The sequence below is a fragment of the Pongo abelii genome, chromosome 13 (assembly GCF_028885655.2).
Source record: "Pongo abelii isolate AG06213 chromosome 13, NHGRI_mPonAbe1-v2.0_pri, whole genome shotgun sequence".
Classification (NCBI taxonomy): domain Eukaryota; kingdom Metazoa; phylum Chordata; class Mammalia; order Primates; family Hominidae; genus Pongo; species Pongo abelii.
The window spans coordinates 84,425,867-84,444,096 of NC_071998.2; the positions used below are offsets into that span (position 1 = coordinate 84,425,867).

At 45.0% G+C, this 18,230-nt stretch overlaps 1 protein-coding gene across 5 annotated transcripts in view; it reads left to right on the plus strand.

Moving 5' to 3' along the window:
* Positions 1-18,230, plus strand: part of FAM120A (family with sequence similarity 120 member A) — a 114,180-nt gene that overhangs the window by 56,049 nt on the left and 39,901 nt on the right. For 3 of the 5 annotated variants that reach the window (XM_024251922.3, XM_054520253.2, XM_024251926.3), the window contains exons 6-7: positions 7,657-7,757; positions 7,973-8,259. In XM_024251922.3, coding sequence (XP_024107690.1) covers positions 7,657-7,757; positions 7,973-8,259 — 388 coding nt within the window. The remainder of the gene's footprint in view (positions 1-7,656; positions 7,758-7,972; positions 8,260-18,230) is intronic. The other 2 variants (XM_024251923.3, XM_063714286.1) reach the window with 1 other exon arrangement.

Genomic DNA, 18,230 nt, shown 5'->3' on the forward strand with positions numbered 1-18,230 from the left:
TGTTATGGGGATGATGACTACTGAGAGAGAGGGGTTAAAGATACAGAAAGGAGTGGTTTTGTTGCACATGTGGTTTTACAGTGAAGGTAGAGGAGCTTGATCTCTCATAGCAGACAGCCTCCTGCTACCTGGCCTTTTGAAAGTCTAGCCTCCACTAAGCAGCATGGGGAGGTCACAGAGTGAGTAGACTGAGGGCAGATGTGTAGAGCAGCCAGACTGCTGCATGTCAGAGAAGAAATTTGCAAATAGGACCATGTTGAAAAAGGTGCTAATCTGCACTAAGCAAAGAACAGATGCTACACAGTGATGAGCAACCTGGTCCTGGTCACAGCAACACAGTGACCTCTGGGTGTAGCGGTTGCCAGGTGCTTGGGAAGGGCCCCGTGGGGTGTTTCATTGGGACAGGAGCCTGTGGTCAGCCTGTGCCCTGACAGGTCCCCAAGGCTGGTCACATTCTACCAGACCAGACTGTGTCTGAGGGATCACCTTCCTGCAACACCCAGTGACTGACCTGGATGCAGACCTAGGAGACAGCAGGCTGAGTGGTCTGGGGTGGGCACTGCCACCTCCAGCTCAGGCAACCTGCCCAGGAGAGGGAATTCATGTTGTGAAAGTTATTTGTGACGGACCTGAGGGAGAAGCCGGGTTGGTCCTGGAGCTGGTGTTCTGGGCTCTGGCCATGGGGATCCTGCCCCTGCTTTGCTGATGGGCATCACTCCATCCTGACTGAGAGGGGCTCCTGTGCTGCATGAGGTCTGTGTGTCCTGCTGCTCCCCGACTTTTCCATAGAATAAACAGCCCTACTTCATATGTGTCACCACAGCCCCGATTTCTGTGTCGCATTGCTCAATAGATAGTGTTAACAGTTATTTTGAAAATACACACGCTCTCTCTCCAATAACATATCCCCCAGAATCTGAGAACATGAGAAAATATCCCACTTGGAAGTTGAAAAGACAATATGTAAAGAATGATTTTAAATGCCAGATGACTGATCCTAAGCTGCGGAGAAAAGGTGTTCAGCCTCCAGGGAACTCAGTGGCATGCCACTCAGACCCTGGAGGTCTGAACAGAGCCCACTGTAGGCTCTGGTGAGAAATCTCTAGTGTAACCTACCTGAGTCAACTGAGTGCTCTAGCAAAAGGGCCAAAGGATAGAGGCAGGTCCTCTAGGACAGAAAGAGTGGAAATGTGAAAGAGACCACATGGTGGCCCACACTGCCCCGGGCCATGCCTGGCTGACAGCTGGATGGCTGGACCCACCTGGACCCACCCGGTGGCCCTCCTGTCCTGTTGTGGTCAGGGCAGAAGTGGAGTGCCTGGGGCCTCCTGCAGAGGAGTGGGCTCAGCAGGGAGCATGGATGGCCTCGGGGGTTGGGACTGACCAAGCCTGGGGGCTATGACCCGTAAGTGGGGCCCATTATAGAAGCTGGTGATGACTTTCTTATTTTCTCCAGACTCTGCAATGTGGAGGTGCCATATAATTTAGCCATGTCCCTGCTGTCATTGTCAAGAACGTGTTTAGTTTTTTGCTACTATAATGATTTTTAAAAAAATTTTATTTTCATGAGGTATTCAATATTATACTATTGCTGTATTTTACTAATAACCTTAAAAATTTGATATTCCTTAAAAATGTTATATTAAATCCTCACTTTGTCCTATAGCTTTGCTTACTAGACTTGCCCTTTCTTAGATTTTTACTAAAGTTTTGTTGTTGTCTTGATGAAAAACTGTTAACAAAGAATAGAAGGAATAGTAGAATGAGTGGTGGCGTACCTACTTCAGGTTACACAAATGGTAACCTGTGCTTCAGATCAGTCTTTTATAAAAAAGAGATGCTTCAGGCTTTTCTAAAAGTCATGTACAGCCCCCTTGAACATGTTTTTATATTTTCTCACCTTATACATATGGAATAATTAATACATTAATTTTAAATTAAATGCTGTATCGTGCTTACTATTCTGCACTTGGTCTTTTTGAGATGCGTCCTAGTTCATCTTGATGAGTTTTTATCTTTAAAGCTAATGCAGATGACATTGGTGTTAAGCCCCGGAGGCTGACAGAATAAAGGGCACCAGAGGGAAGTCAGGGCATTCCCATTGAGTAGAAAGGCCACTCCTCTTGCCCTTCCGGTCCAGAATTCCCAAGTAGAAAATTGGATTCTCCTGCTGGTGCTGGGGGCTTTGCTTTCAGCATCTGCTCTGCGACCTTTCGCTCCATTTTCAGTGGGTTTGTGGTAGTTAGTGTGAAGTAGGAAGTGACACAGGCTGCCTGATCGTGTGGCTGTTTTGGAAGGTCATTTTTATTTTGAACTTAAAAATTGAATGTTTTGGAAGAACCTACACCCTCCTTTGAGCTATTGTCTTATTTAAAAGACTGCAGCATGTGTCTTCCCAAAGTGGATGCATTTAGGTTTATTAATGTTGTATTTGTTAATGGCGTTTCAATATTTGGTTACAATTGAGGAATGTCAGTTCAGTTTACCAGTGACTTCAAAATAGAGACCTGGTAAAGTTTTCTTTCAGGTTATGCTTTTCCAAAATCCACAAATGGACAGAAACTAATTTATCTTATTTCATCATAGACTTATAAAACACATTTCGGTGGCTAAATGGGATTTGGGATTTTTGTGTGTGTGTGTGTGTTGCTTTTATGAGTGTGTGTAGAAACAGGGTCTTGATGTGTTGCCTGGCCTGGTCTGAACTGCCTCAGCCTCCCAGTGTTGGGATTGTAGGCATGAGCCACCGTAACCAGCCTTGATGAGGTGTAATGTTCCTATTCTGCCTTCTTGAACTTTGCTTAGTCAGTACAAGTATTCTGTTCAAACTGATTAATTAAACCCAGGAACTGAATACATTTAGATAAAACTTGCTACTTGAGCCTCGGGCACCGGGTGGATTCGAATGATGCCGTATCTCATGATGTCTACCCTCTCACTATCCACATTCAGGGATGGAAAGGATTTGGAGAGTGAGGAATGTTTATAGAAGTTCAGCCCAGCTCCCTGCTGTAGAATGTTCTTGTATGAGCAGTCCAGCAGTCAGTAAAGCAACCCTTTTCATTGTTGAACTGCTCTTGTTCTTAGAAAGTTCTTGTTTCTGTTGACTTGAAATTTGCTTCCGTGGTTTTATTTTTCCCGCTGTTCCAAATTCTTTCACGTGCCACACAGGATGTGCCTGTTCATAATCTTACTTCTCATGGGCCTTGCACTTAGCCTTCTTCAAGCTGATCGTCCCTCAGGTTTTGCCTCCTTCTGTCACCAGGCCTTCTCTTCTGGGCACCGGCCTCTGGCTCTTCCCTTGGGGTCTGGCCAGCACCCCGGCTTTGGGCTGGCATCAGCTGCTCCCAGGCTCTTAGCTCTTGGGAGTTGCTCCTCCATCCTTTGCCTCCCTGGGCACTGACATTGCACCTGGTCTCAGTCCAGGCTCAGCCAGCCAGACCGGCTCTGCGGGGCCTCCTCTCCCTACAGGACGGCCAGACGCCGCGCCCTCCCACTGTGCTCCAAGGCCCCACCTGCCTCTCTGGATACTGGATCTGTAGTGTAACGGGAACAGGTCACATGACAGTTTCCTTTCTACACCTTTTTATCTTCTGTAGACTATTGAGATTTAGTAAACATGTCCATTTGTACATGCTTAAAATGGTTGGAAAGTTTTGCCTTGTCTGTGTTTGCAAGCGATGAAAATTAAAGGTGGTAGGGATTATATTGATTTATTTAATCTTGGACTCGACATCTTCAAAGCTATATTTTTTGGGTGATACTTGAAAATCATACAATGTCTGCCCGTTTATTTATTTATTTATGAGATGGAGTCTCACTCTGTCACCCAGGCCAGAGTGCAGTGGCACGATCTCTGCTGACTACAGCCTCTGCCTCCAGGGTTCAAGTGATTTTCAGCCTCTGCCTCCCGAGTAGCTGGGGTTATAGGCGCCCACCACCATGCCTGGCTAATTTTTTTATTTTTAGTAGAGACGGGCTTTCGCCATGTTGGTCAGGCTGATCTTGAACTCCTGACCTCAAGTGATTCGCCCGCCTTGGCCTCCCAAAGTGCTGGGATTACAGGCATGAGCCACTGAGCCAGGCCAGTTTTTTTTTTTGTTTGTTTTTGTTTTTTAAGACTTAACTTTGTTACTGTTTGTTTTGTTTAACATTTCAGGATCATATGCCAAGTAATAGAGGAACATTTGTTAGGTTGGGCTAGGAATGGGGACTGGGGTAAGGCCGACTGTAGTTCTAAGAAGAGGTTCCAGTTTAACACCATTTCTTTAAAGAATTTTACCGTATTTTAATTCAGAGCAAACGCCACACAGCTGCATATAGGTGTAAGTGAGTCCTTTGAGGAAGTAGGTAACTGAGCTGTAACAAGTCAAGATCATACAGCCGAGGGATTGCAGTGCATGTCTCTTTTCATTCTGAAAGAACTTCTTACTATTTAAAAACTATTTTTAAAGTTATGAAATATTTTGAAATATAGTAAACTGTTTTGGCCTTTTTTTCTTCTTTTGCTTCTTGTCTTCAGTCTGCGTATTTTTTTTACTGAAAGCCCACCTCTCTAGTAAGTGTGAAAGGAAGAGAGTGAGAAACTGGTGGTGTGATCTCTACTCTGGAGCCCCGTGTCCCTTCTGAGAAAGATGCCTCTTGTCGTAGAGAAGACACACAGTGGTTCTGCTCAGCTGCACTTAGACATGGAGAACAAGAACCGATATAGGTGAAGGCCTGAATCTGCAGAGGCAGACCCTGGTTTAGGAGGCACTTCTGCAGCCTTCAGAAAATGCATACAAATTAATTCACTTATTGGACTGCTTTAATAGAATAGTGACTTGCTCTGTGGATTCACAGAGGATTATTTGAGGTCAGTGATTGGAATGTGATTTTAGAAAATATTCTTTCCTTGGAATTATTTGGTTTTATGCTGTAATGTAGTTTGTTTGTTTGCTTTAAAGGAAAGTTTGTGCTTTCAAGGAAGGTTTTAGGATGAAATGGCCAAAAATCAAAAAACAAAAACGATCATCTTCACTTGAATGCAGGTGCTACGTGAGTCTAGCCTTACATTTGTATTATTCCAAAGTTAGGTAAGTGAGGTCAGCCACAAGATATTATACACTAGACATTTTACATTGATTTAAATTATATGGTTAGAGCTTGAATAGATTTTATAATATTCTTTGGACCAAACCTGCCTATCAGAATCACTTGTGAACAGTTTTTTAAAATAATAGCGACTTTGATCATACACGTGGAGGTGCAGATCTAGCCAACATACTGTTTTAGGAACAGCTCCTTGTATTGTCTGTGCCATGCGTGTGTGTGTGTGCCATGCATGCACGTGTGGGGTGTGTTTGTGTGCACTTCTGTATCTACGCCTGTGTGTGAGTGAGCACTTGATCGTGCACACACATCCCTTAGAGGCACGGACTTGTGGACTTATTGGTCAGTTAGGAATGTGTTGTGTGCACGTGTGTCTATGTGCCTGTTGTGTGCAAGTGTGAGGTGTCTGTGACTACACACATGGCAGTCTCATTATTCCCAGCTTCTCATACTGCAGTTGTTTTTGTTTGGTACAAAGGTGGAAGCTCTGCCAAGGTTTTTTCTTGGTGCGAGCCAGGATCAAAGCGCTATGGTGTTTTAAAGCTTGCGAGCTGAAGGCCTGTGGAAGGCAGGAACCTCAGACAAATTGTAGTCTGTAAGATTCCTGGTCGTTCTCTGCGGGGAGTCAACAATGATCTGTGCTTCACTCCCAGCGTCTGTTGGCCATGCTTGGCTCTCAGGACGCCGGACCAAGGACAGCGTTTGCACTCCTGGTCTCACCACGCCCAGTGTTGGCTTAGGGGAGCCTCTTGCGAATGCAGCCATGGACGTTTGCTTTTCAGAGAACGAGAGTGAAGGTTTGGGGAATGTTTCTGTCCTTACCTATATTGGCAGTAGGCAGTGTGAGAGGTGGTGGTTCGTGGGTTGTGTTCCCCTTGCCTGGTGTTTTCCTCTGGTTTCATACTGCTATAAAGAACTGCCTGAGACTGGATAATTTATAAAGGAAAGAGGTTTAATTGACTCACAGTTCAGCATGGCTGGGGAGGCCTCAGGAAACTTAGCATCATGGCAGAAGTTGAAGGGGAAGCAAGGCACTTTCTTCACAAGGCAGCAGTAAGAAGTGCCGAGTGAAGGGGGAAGAGCCCCTTATACAACCATCAGATCTTGTGAGAACTCATTCACTATCATTAGAAGAGCATGGGAGAAACTGCCCCTATGATCCAATTAACTCCACCTAGTCTCTGCCTAGACACGTGGGGATTATGGGGATTATAATTCAAGATGAGATTTGGGTGGGGACGTGCAGCCTAACCATATCACCTGGTGTTCAGATGAAGAGGTTGTAGAAGCATATCTACTGCTTAAAGAGGGAAATTGGAGTCAGCAAGCTCTGGGCTTGGTTTTCTTCCACATTTAAAACAAACCCAAGGAAGAGATGGTGCAGCCGTGCAAGCCCCTGGTGGATCTGTTGTGTCTCACACAGGTTTTCTATTTTCTCTGTGTCTTCAGCAGTGTGCATCTTACTTAAACCGCCTCAGGGCTCCTTTCATCCCCAGGCCCAGTCCTCAGCTTGACACATCATAGGCGCTCAGCACCTAAGTGTTCTGAGAGGGAGTGCAGCTCCTAGGGGTCCATGTCCCATGTCCTCCTGTTTCCTGCATATCATTTGGGCCCCAGTCAGTCCTTGTTACTGTGGGTCTTGTGCTGTCTCTGCAACAGCCCTTTATGGGCACCATCTACTCACTCGTTCACTTCTGTTGGCTGACGTGGCCCCTGAGCTTTCTTCCTGTCCTTAGTTAGACCCCGCGAGGCCAGAAGTTGAGTGTGGAGGCTTCCAGCCCCTGCCTTCTGTCCCAGCTTCAGGCTGGCCCAGTTCCATGTCCTGCTGTCCTGCTTCAGCCATTCCTCTATGTGGCTTTCAGTCCTTCCACAGATTTCTTCATTTTTGCAAGGTAGCATGGGAATTGATGACTAGCACATGGCAGCACACATCAGGCAGGTTTATGAAATTATGTTTTAAGAGAACACAGAATCGCAAATTACTCATCCTATATATGTGTTAAAATGTGTAACCTAATTGCTGAACAATGAAAAGCAATTCCTTTTATATTTAAAAACTCACTAGTTAGCTGAGAACCTAATGGTAGTTGCAATGTACTTTCAATAGAAAAGTCCTCTTGCTTGACAAAGGTAAAGGAAACTGTTTGGTCCGACTTTGTTCCTTTCATGCCTGCCAGGGCTTCTGGTTTCACGGAGACCTCAGGCTAGGAGCAGCCCTGAGCGGGGAGACTGAGTTACAGAGAATCCCCACCGAGTTGCAGGCAGAGGGACAGCCGAGGCCCTCAGGAAGTGCAGGAGAGCAGAACCACTATGGCAAGTTCACTGAGAAATCTGGAAAGTTAGAATCCCAGCCCCAGTCCATCAAATCGAGCATCCTAAAATTAAGTTTTCCTTACTGTGAAATGGCAATTTGTAATGATTTCTGAGAAGTGGGACCCATGGTGGTGTCGATGTCTGAGCCAGGTGAGGGTGTGATCCCTGGCGCCATGGGCTGGCCCCCAGGATGCCCTGGAAAACGCATTCTGTTCACAGCTGTGTGATTCTTTTCTTTCTGTGTTGGTGAAGCAGCCAGACCCGGTCCGTTTGGAATGCCTGGGATGGTGCCGCCGCATGTTCCTCCTCAGATGCTCAACATTCCGCAGACCTCTCTGCAAGCAAAGCCCGTGGTAAGGCCTTCCCTGCGTTGGGTCGGGTGGTGGGTCTCAGACACGGTGCATGCATTGAATTTCAGCGAATGCTAAAATAAGTTCCTAACCTCTTGAATTGATGTGTGAAATAGATGCCAGTGTTTATTGAAATAAAAATGAGCCAGGAAACGTCAGCCTGGGCCTGAGTCAGGTCCTGCTGGCCACGTGCGCGTGACCTGTGCCCTTCGCTTCAGGCCCCACAGGTGCCCAGCCCAGGGGGCGCCCCGGGCCAGGGTCCATACCCGTACAGCCTCTCTGAGCCAGCACCTCTCACTTTGGACACGAGCGGGAAGAATCTGACGGAGCAGAACAGCTACAGCAACATTCCTCACGAAGGGAAGCACACGCCGCTGTATGAGCGGTCCTCACCCATCAACCCGGCCCAGAGCGGCAGCCCCAACCACGTGGATTCCGCCTACTTTCCTGGCTCCTCTACATCGTCATCTTCCGACAACGACGAGGGCAGCGGAGGGGCGACAAAGTGAGTGGTGCGCGGGTCGCTGGGTGCTTCCTGGCGGGTAGTGACCTGGGGAAGCTGCCTCTGACCTGCCAGCCCAGCTGGTGTTTTGCTCAGAGATGTAGTTTATTGCAGGTGGGTGATGGTCAGTCTGTACTCAGATGGGGGCTCCTTGGACAGAGAGGAGAGAGGAAGAGTAGGTACGTTCTTGAAGTTTCCATGATTTAAAATCTGCACCATCCCAGCCCCATGACCTGGAGCCACAGGAAACTTTCTGGGGAGGAATTTGACAAGAACTGGTTTGTGTGATGACCAAAACATGGGGGCATTTGTCCGGTGTGGTGCCACTCACACCCACCACAGCAACCCCCTGCCGACCCCTGAAACGTTAATCTCCTGGCTCCTGGATCAAGGGAGCTCTGAATTTCCTCTCCTCCTAAACTCAGCAGGTCACAGGACACTTTGGAAATAACACTGTTTGCCCAAGCAAAACCCTAGAAAGCTGCCTAGACCCAGGCTGGAATTGTTTCCTTAGAGGAGTATTTTAAACACTGTGTGTCCCTGAATAAATGGGTTCACAAATACATAGTTGGTTAAAATTTGATCGAGGAAATCTTTAATTTGCACTCCCCCCTTTCTTTAAACTGTCTTATGTTTAAAACAAAAAAACAGGGAAAGAATATTTCTTTCCTTTAAGTCAGTGTCTCCTTTTCCTTGGTGTGAACTCTACTTTACAGCGTAGATAACCAGGGCTGGTTGATGTTACATCTGTTTCTGATGTAGGAAATGTAAGAGACATAGGTGTCAGTTTCCATGCCAGTTCTTACCTTGTGTGTCACCTGAAGCAGATGATCTTTCCTCTCTGTCCTCTGTCCATCTGTGAAATGGGAATAAATGTCTGTTGACCCAGGGCAGAGCTTACTGAAGGACTCTCTGCCATCCAGGGATGCATACCCTGTTTATAGCAGAGAAGTATAACATTAATAAATGTTGATTTGCTGTATGTGCAGAGAAGTATAAAATTAATAAATGTTTATTTGCAGTATATGCAATGCCAAGACTCTAAAATGAAGTAAAGAGTTGTAATTGAATATTCAAACTTTTAAATTAACCTCTAGCAAGATAATATATTGAGTACACATTGAATCAGAATCTCTGGTTGGGCCCCCAAATTTGCATTTTAAATAAGCACCTCAGTCAGTCTTTAGCACACTGAAGTTTGAGAACAACTGCTAGATGGTCTTGGAAGCCCTTATGCGCCTGAATTCTAAGGCATGTGCATTTTGTTGTAAAACGTGACTCATGTCAGCAAGGTCAAAGTGTCTGTACAATACAGTTTTTGTCTTAGTAAGAAATGTTCTTTCTAAACTATGAAACATAGGTAAGAAGTAAGACAAAAAGCAAAAAGAAGTAAGCTTTATGACCCCAACAAGAGTTCCGTGCTAGTGATGGAGATGTGGAAACCAGGTCAAGGTGCTGACTTGGGGACGTGGGTGGTGACTGGGGCACGTTTCATTTGAGGTGCTTGTTCCTCCGGTGGGGAGGGATTGAGAAGAATGTGAGTTGCCCATCTAATTTGGCAAGTTGTCTTTGTTAGGATAAGCTGAACTTGGAGTGAGTAGGACTTCCTGAGCATGTCCTGTCTTTTCTGGGTATGCAGCTCCTACCTGTCTGTGAAGGTTCTGGTCAGCTCTTTGGAGCTCTGGGCATCTGACCTCCCTCTGACCTCTCCAAGTGCTTATTGTCTTTATCCCCGGTATGGCATCTTTACTGTTTTCTGGAGATGCATCTTGTTTCTGCCACTGGAATTTGACCTGCTCGGAGTCTTGTGTTTTGCCATCCTTATGGTATGAAGTGCCATGAAGAAGGCAGGGTACACCCTATAATAAGGAAGAGACAGACATGTTAGACTTGAGATGAATGAAGGCAGAGGAGACAAGGGTGCTTGTTCCTGAAGGCTTTGGGGTCAGAAACTAGCATTCAACTTGGGGTCAAACCCTTGATCACGGGCATCCTTTGCTTGTGGCAGGTGCAGGGGTATGATGCGTGTGCCAAGTAGGGACAATGTTCATAATTTTCAGCAAGGGTTCTAGTGTGTTGAATTGGTTGTATCTGCAGTGTATAATGTGCCCCTTAGGCTGTGCATAAGAGAACAAAGAATTGCTTTTATAGTTTACAAAAAAAAGTCACTACTTTTTTAACCTTTGGTTTAGAATTGAATGAGGACCCCGGGACCTATGTTGCTTTTTCAGGATGGCCCTAAGGGAACAGAAATTATTCATTCTCTTAGGAAGAAATACTTGGGCATTTATTTACCAGTGAACAGGGCAGAGGACAGGAGTGATGAGGTCTGTGTGCAGAGCTTGCATTCTGGAGGAGAGTATGTAAGCAGTGAACATAGAAGCCCTGACGAGTGCGTGAAGAAGACGTGCTGAGAGTGAGGAGCGGGGAACTGGGAACACTAGAGCAAAGGAGGGCAGGAAGACTGGGAGAAAGAAGCGAGCCAGCTGATGGCCTGTGGTGTGAGGACCAGCAGGGCTGAGCCGTGCACAGCTGGATGTGTTCTAAGTGCCACGGGAAACATCTAGAGCAAACTTGTTCATCCCATGGCCCACGGGCCGCACGCAGCGCAAGATGGAGGCCCAACACAAATTCATAAACTTTCTTAAAACATTGAGTTTTTTTTCTGATTTTTTTTTTTAAAGCTCATTAGCTATTGTTAGTCTATTTTATATGGGGCCCAAGACAATTCTTCTTCTTCCAATGTGGCCCAGGGATGCCAAAAGATTAGACACTCCTGATCCAGAGTGTGCTTAGCATGACCTTAGGCTGGAGAGACCCTGGTGTTTCTTTGGAGGTGAGTTTACTCCCACCTTGATGCCATTTGCCCTCGGGACAGTGGGTCTCCGGACAGTCAGACCATTCAGCTGGTGGAAACAGTTGAACTCCAAAACTCTGGTCTTAAAATATATTGACAGTAGAAATGTTTATATATATGTATATATTTTTAAATTTTTTTGAGATGGAATTTTGCTCTTGTTGGCCAGGCTGGAGTGCAATGGCATGATCTTGGCTCACTGCAACCTCTGCCTCCCAGGTTCAAGTGATTCTCCTGCCTCAGCCTCCCGACTAGCTAGGATTACAGTTGCCTACTACCATGTCCACCTAATTTTTTGTATTTTTAGTAGAGATGAGGTTTCACCATGTTGGCCAGGCTGTTCTCAAACTCCTGACCTCAGGTGATCCTGCCACCTCGGCCTCCCAAAGTGCTGGGATTACAGGCGTGACCCACCGTGCCTGGCCAGAAACATTTATAATTTCTAGACTGTAAAATAGCGGAGACGATTGGCCTTCTAGATGCATAGCAAGGTGTGCCCCCACCTGCTATGCTCTGCCTCTCATAGTCCAACCCTAACTTCTCCTGTCTTCTGTAGTGTACGTTCAGTGATACCACAAGGAAGGAATAATGTGGGACACCCTGCAGAATAAATGGCCTAGTTTCCCCAACAGTAAATCAGTGGCACTCTTTTAAAGGGTGGTAGTGATGGGTGATGGGTGATGGGGATTGTTACATAAAAAAAAGAGACAACAAAAAAAGAAAAAAGCTTCCTATGAATTAAAAAGGTAAGTGGTTTTCTAAAATTATTATTATTATTTTTTTAGGGACCGGGTCTTGCTGTTTCACCCAGGCTGGTGTGCAGTGGCACCATCATAACTCACTGCAGCCTCAAACTCCTGGGCTCAGGTGATCCTCACACCTTAGCATGTTCCACCTGAGACGAAAGACATGTTCCACCACACCCAGCTAACCTGTATTATTTGTAGTTATGGGGTCTTGCTGTGTTGCCCAGGCTGGTTTCAAACTCCTGGCCTCAAGCAATCCTCCTACCTCTGCCGAAAGTGCTGGGATTACAGGCATGAGCCACTGTGTGCAGCTGATGCCAACTGTTTTAAATGGAAAAAGATACAAATGTGCTGGGTATGGTACTGTACACCTGTAGTCCCAGCTACTCGGGAGGCTGAGGTGGGAGGATCACTTGAGCCCAGGAGGTTGAGGCTGCAGTGAGCTACGATCATACCTGTGAATGGCCAATGCACTCTCTCCTGGGCAATGTAGTGAGATCTCATCTCATCTCTTAAAGGTATAAGCATGGAATTCACAAAGGAAGCAGCCATCAATAAATATAAAAAGTTGTTCACCCTCACTAAGAATATCAAAATTCTACAACTTAGAACATAAGATACCTTTTACAAAAGCCTATAAAATTGTCAAACATTTATTTTTAAAGATAAAATGTGGTGGGGGGTTATAGGTGGAGTTATTGGGTCCTGGCTGTCGCCACTGAGCATTGCTGGGTGTTGCCATGACTTGTGGACTTCTGACAGCTGCGTGTGTGCGGGTGCTCTTTGTGGAGATTTGCTCTGTGCCTGTAGGAAGGTGGGTGTGTGGTGTGCATTGCAGCAACATTGGTGGAACAGATGTGTGTGCCCCCATGCTGTCATCAGGGTTCATTGCACAGGAGCCTCATACACACTACAGGAAATATGCTCTTGTAATCCCAAGTTCATGGGGAGGCATCCACACAGATGGCAGCAGATCAGGAAATGCTCTCAGCCAGTCCTCAGGGGCAGTAGGGCAGCCTTCATCTGGGTGCGCTTGGCAGCCCTGAGTTTTATCTCTTCTTTTCATTGTATTTCTTTAATATCTTATTCAGCATTTTAGTTTCTTTAGTTGGGTGAGTTGTTCAGTGTCTTTGTACTGTACAGTTCTCCTGTGCTGTTGGAATGGATGTGATGGGCTGTGTTACTCTTTTGAAATACAAATTTCTCTTTAGAATTTTTGGAAAATCTGTTAGAGGAGGAGTTCTTAGAATATGAGAAGACTTCTTGCCACATAGTTGTGCCTGCCTGACGTATTTTTCCAAAAAAAATGAAGGTGAACCTGTTGGAAGCTCAGTTCTGAGTTTAACTGACTACTTTGCAGAGACACAACACTCTCTTTCTAGCATGTCCCTTGGAAGAAAATAGGCTGGTGCTTGGGTGGTGATCAGAACTGGCAGTTATTCTAGGCCTAAAACAGTTTGGCAATAAAATAAGAAAAAGGGGCCACGTGTGGTGGCTCATGCTTTAATCCCCACACTTTGAGAGGCTGAGGCAGGGGGATTGCGTGAAGCCAGCCTAGGCAACATAAAATTTAAAAATTAGCCAGACATGGTGGCATGTGCCTGTGGGTCCAGCTACCTGGGTGGCTAAGACGGCAGGATCACTTGAGCCCAGGAGTTCGAGGCTGTAGTGAGCCATGATGGCACCACTGCAGTCCAGCCGGGCAACAGAACGAGTCCCTGTCTCTTAAAAAAAAAAAAAAAGGAATGAAATGTGTGGCTTTCTAAGTAATGTCTCCTCCAGTTCCTTTATTAGAACAGTAGAGCAGTACCAGCATACACTTGCTTTATTTTCTTTAAATTTTAAAAATTAAGGTGACATTCTTGTCTTTTTTCCCTTCCTGTCAGATGTTTGTAATCTTGTTTCAGTTGAATTAAGAATTACAGTTGAGGCCGGGTGCAATGGCTCATGCCTGTAATTTCAGCACTTTGGGAAGCTGAGGCAGGCAGATCACTTGAGGTCAGAAGTTCAAGACCAACATGGTGAAACCCTTTCTCTACCAAAAATACAAAAATTAGCTGAACGTGGTGGTGTTTGCTTGTAGTCCCAGCTACTTGGGAGGCTGAAGTGGGAGAATTGCTTGAACCTGGGAGGTGGAGGTTGCAATGAGCCGAGATTGTGCCACTGTACTCCAGCCTGGGCAACGGAGTGAGATCCTGTTTAAAAAACAAAACAAAACAAAAATTACAATTGAATCCTTGTGGAGGTATTTATTTTATGTTATTTTCATAGATTGATTTGGACTTGCAGAATCTGAATCAAATCTGAGGTTGCTGTATTACAATTTTTAATTCTTTGTTTTATATCTTTTTTCTAATTATCATCTTGATACAAAGTTATATAGAATTCAAACACTGGAAAATACAGTATAGAGAATTCCCCATGATCCTACTTCTAGAGAGGTAATTATATTTGGAAGATTGGTGAATATTCAAGCACCTTGTTTTCCTCTGCATCTGCTAAAATAAGATTTTTACAATAACTAGGTCCTATCTTAGGGAGAGTAACTTGCCCTTTTTCCTTTTCTTCCATCTTTTATACTTAATATACTTATGTAACTATGTATTCTTATTTGTGCATGTAAGTATTAATATGTATATGTACTTAATACCTAATATTTAATAAGATCTATATACATCCACTTTATTGCTTTAATATTTTTGCATAAAATTACTGACATTTTTAAACGGATATGTAAAAGTCCTTATTGAGAGAGAAGACTGAGTTTTTTTCCACCTTGTGACCTTATTTGTATAAATGGGTTTCATTTTCTTGAGAACTTATATATGTATCTTAGGAGAGAAAGCCCTGTGGAACAGGACATCTCCACATTTATTATTTATTTTGACATGTAGTGTTATGGAGGCATCTCTTGCATAAGTCTTGTATTCCCCTCCCCTGTTAATTTTTGCTAATGACATGTACTCCCTGGACCAAATCTGGACTGTGAAAGATGAACCACAGGAAGGCAGGCTGTTTGGTGTTAGCATGCTCTGTGAACAGCACTGAGACCTAGCTGTTGGCAGGAACCGGTTTGCTCAGAGTCTCTTGGTTGGTATTTCTAGGTGATGTTGTGACCTGAAGCTCGCAGAACCTCAGAGCATTCAAATGTGCGTGACAGGTTTGCTGAGTTGTTTGTGTATTAAATTAGCTGATGAAAAAGCTCAATGAATGGTAGCTATCACTACTTTTTAAAAATTAACTCTTAGTATGCTAGAAAACCAGAACACTGATGTGGTTTTTAATGTAAAATAGCTAAAAGAATTTTATTTGGCTCCCTTTGATCTGGTATCCCAGGAAGTTTGTGCCTGATGTGCCTCTTTTGCTTGAAGATGGTGTTGAATGTTTTTCTTGTCCTTTAAGTCCTTTCCAACTCTACTTCCAAAAAAACTTTTTGTTTCACAAAGGGAATTCCATCGTGCCCTGCTCCAGGATCCTGAGGCATGGGTAGGTAGGCCTGGGGCTGAGGGAATGACTTTAGTGTAACTGTAGGTTTTTCTTTCAGATTGTTATGCTCTTGTTCCAGACAGATAACCGCTTTATATTTTTGTTTTGACACATGGTACCATTTCTAATATCTTCTCATAAAAGTGATTCTGAATTTTATATGTTGGCAAAAATTAATCATGATCTATATCATTATGTTGTGTTCTAGCCATCCACTAATCTGTGTAGACATTTCGTATTGATCTTAAGACAAACGTGTTGACACAGTCAGGTGTCTCTGAACCCTCACTTGTGGGGTACAAGGGGATAGCTCCATGACCAGTTGGGGCTTCTTGGGCACACAGTCTTCTGATGACAGCGAGAAGTCCTGACAAGGCTGTGAAAGAAGTTTGAGCCATCATCTGACTGCCACATGGAAAAGTGCTTTGTGTGTTCCTGACATTTTAAGCTCACCCATTATGTGAAGGAACCTGAATGTGTAATGTTAGCTTAACTAGGGCATGAGGAGACTAGACCTATTAGGTGTCTGTCTCTGTGACTCTTGTAGCTTCCCTGGTCAGGGCACCCAGATACTGGTGCTTCTGTAGGGAGATAGCACTTGGCAGGGCCAGGCCATGCAGGTGAACTCTGAGCATCTGTCCAGCCAGGCCGAGGCCTTCTGTTGCCCTGCACCAGCAGGGCCCAGGCCCTCTTTGTTACACTATCAGAGACCCTCCCGGCTGTCTGTTCTCAGCCCTGTTGAGTTGGGGAGCAGATAGAAATGAAAAATTTACACATGCCAGATAGTTCTGCTGTGAATTTGATCTTTTCTTTTCTAAATTTAATGATTTATTTTCTTCCATTTTTGTTTATTTGCCTTTGCTCTTTCCTGTTGACACAGAAGTCAGCTTTTACTTAACGTTCTCTTTCTTTTCTCCTCCATAAAGGAGAACTCTACACCCCTGACAGGAACATGAGTGACACATCATACCCTGGTATACTTGGTGTAAATGAACACCAATACATTTCCATCCTAGTCTCACCAACCTGCTGAAAGATGTAGAAAAGAAATCATTCAGTGACTAGAACAGTTTGCTATCTTTCCGGGCTTTCGTACGGAAGAAGCTCCAAACGTTCCTAGTGAAGTGAGGCCTTGGCACACCTCTCTGACAGCCTGTGAATACCCCATCCTATAGTGCTGGGCTTCCCCAGCCGCCGAGCTGACTTGCCAGAGTCACCCTTTCTGTTGCTTGCGTGCCGCATTCTCATATATGTGTGATTCTGTCTGTAGCCTCGGCTCGGCTCTGCTGTGGTAGCAGGTGCCAATAGTTTTGAAATAAGGGTCTGGGTTTGAATCCAGCTACCTTATTTGTGACTGTGGGTAGATTCCTTCTCTCTGAGCCTGGATTTTATCATTTTATCATTAGAGATTTATAGTGTGCGGGTGGGGATGAGATTGTGAGAGCGCCACAGGCTTCCTGCACAGTGCCCGGGTCACTGACTCTACTTCCGTGTGGCTCGTGCCTGTCTCAGCACGTCTCAGCGCAGTGCGAGTCAGTGAAACGTCTGGTTTACGTACATGTTCCAGGTATCAGTTTAAGGTATTATCAGTTGTGTAAAATGAAACATAAATATATATAGAAGTATTCTAAAATGTTATCTATCTGTTCTTCAAAGCAAGGCATTTGTCATATTCAATTTTTTTTTTCAAATTGTGAAGTAACATATTTGTCCTATTGAAATATATTGGCCTTCTCAAAAAACTTTCTTGTCAAGGTGCTTTTCAGGCAGAATTTTAGATTTTACAGTATGATTGTTAGAAGGTTATATGAGCATCCAGATTATGACATTTATTTTTAGATTGATAATCTACGTAGAACAACACTAAGGCTTGCAAGTGTAGGGTCTGTGTGATCTCAGATGGCACTGGCATGGTGCCTCGGCTCTCCAGTTTTAGTAGACAGGTGTGTCCCCTCCTTGGTTGGCACTTCCCTAACACTTGGCCTCCCCTGCCCTACCATCCTAGGTGCATGATCCTCTAGATCCTCTTACCCTCCAAGAGCCCCAGACACTCTAGGGACAGATACCCTGGGGATGGGCGCTTGCGGGTCTGCGTGGTTAATAAGCATTCCACATGAGCCTTTAAGCTTAACAACAGTTTGAGAACACTTATTGTTCTTTACATGCTGTGGAAGATAAGCAAGAGTTGTGCCAATGTTGCCATGTACTTCTAGGCCAGGATTTAGTAATTTATTGCCCCCTGCATCTCCCAGCTTGCTGACTCATGCATCTCTATCAGCACATGCTCATCCACCTCCTGAGCCTTTCTCCATTGTCTGCTCACATTGTGCCCTCAGTGGCTGCTTTCTCAGTGGGACAGACCACTACACTCTGGGGATGCCTGCAGTGGTTTTTGTTGTGTCTGAGCCACTGCTGGGGTTTCTTCTAGTTTTGTTAAGTTGCAGGCGGAGATTGTGCATGAGCATTGGTTTCTCCAAGCTCCATGAAGACCGGGAAACCTGAACAGGGTGGGTGAACTTTTCATGGCGTGCATGCGGTATCCTTGGCTGGACAGTCCAGTCCATTGTGTGACAGCGGAATCTTTTTGCAGCTTTTTTTTCCCTTTTTTTAAAAGACAGAACTAAAATGAAGTTGATTGGAAGATAGGAGAATTATCTGGTCTTAAAACCTCTCCATCTGTCATGTGAGTCAGTTATAAAGGCAGGCCAGTTGACCCATGCTGGCATGTCCTATGGCCAGCACTGGTTTTCAGAAGGTAGTTTGGGCATGGAACCTTATAGTGGAAGGGTGAGTGCACGGAGCACCACAGCCATCCCTGCCTCAGGGTCACACTGTGTACTGAGGTTCCAGTGTGGTGCTGCATCCCGCTGGCCCTGCTCAAGACC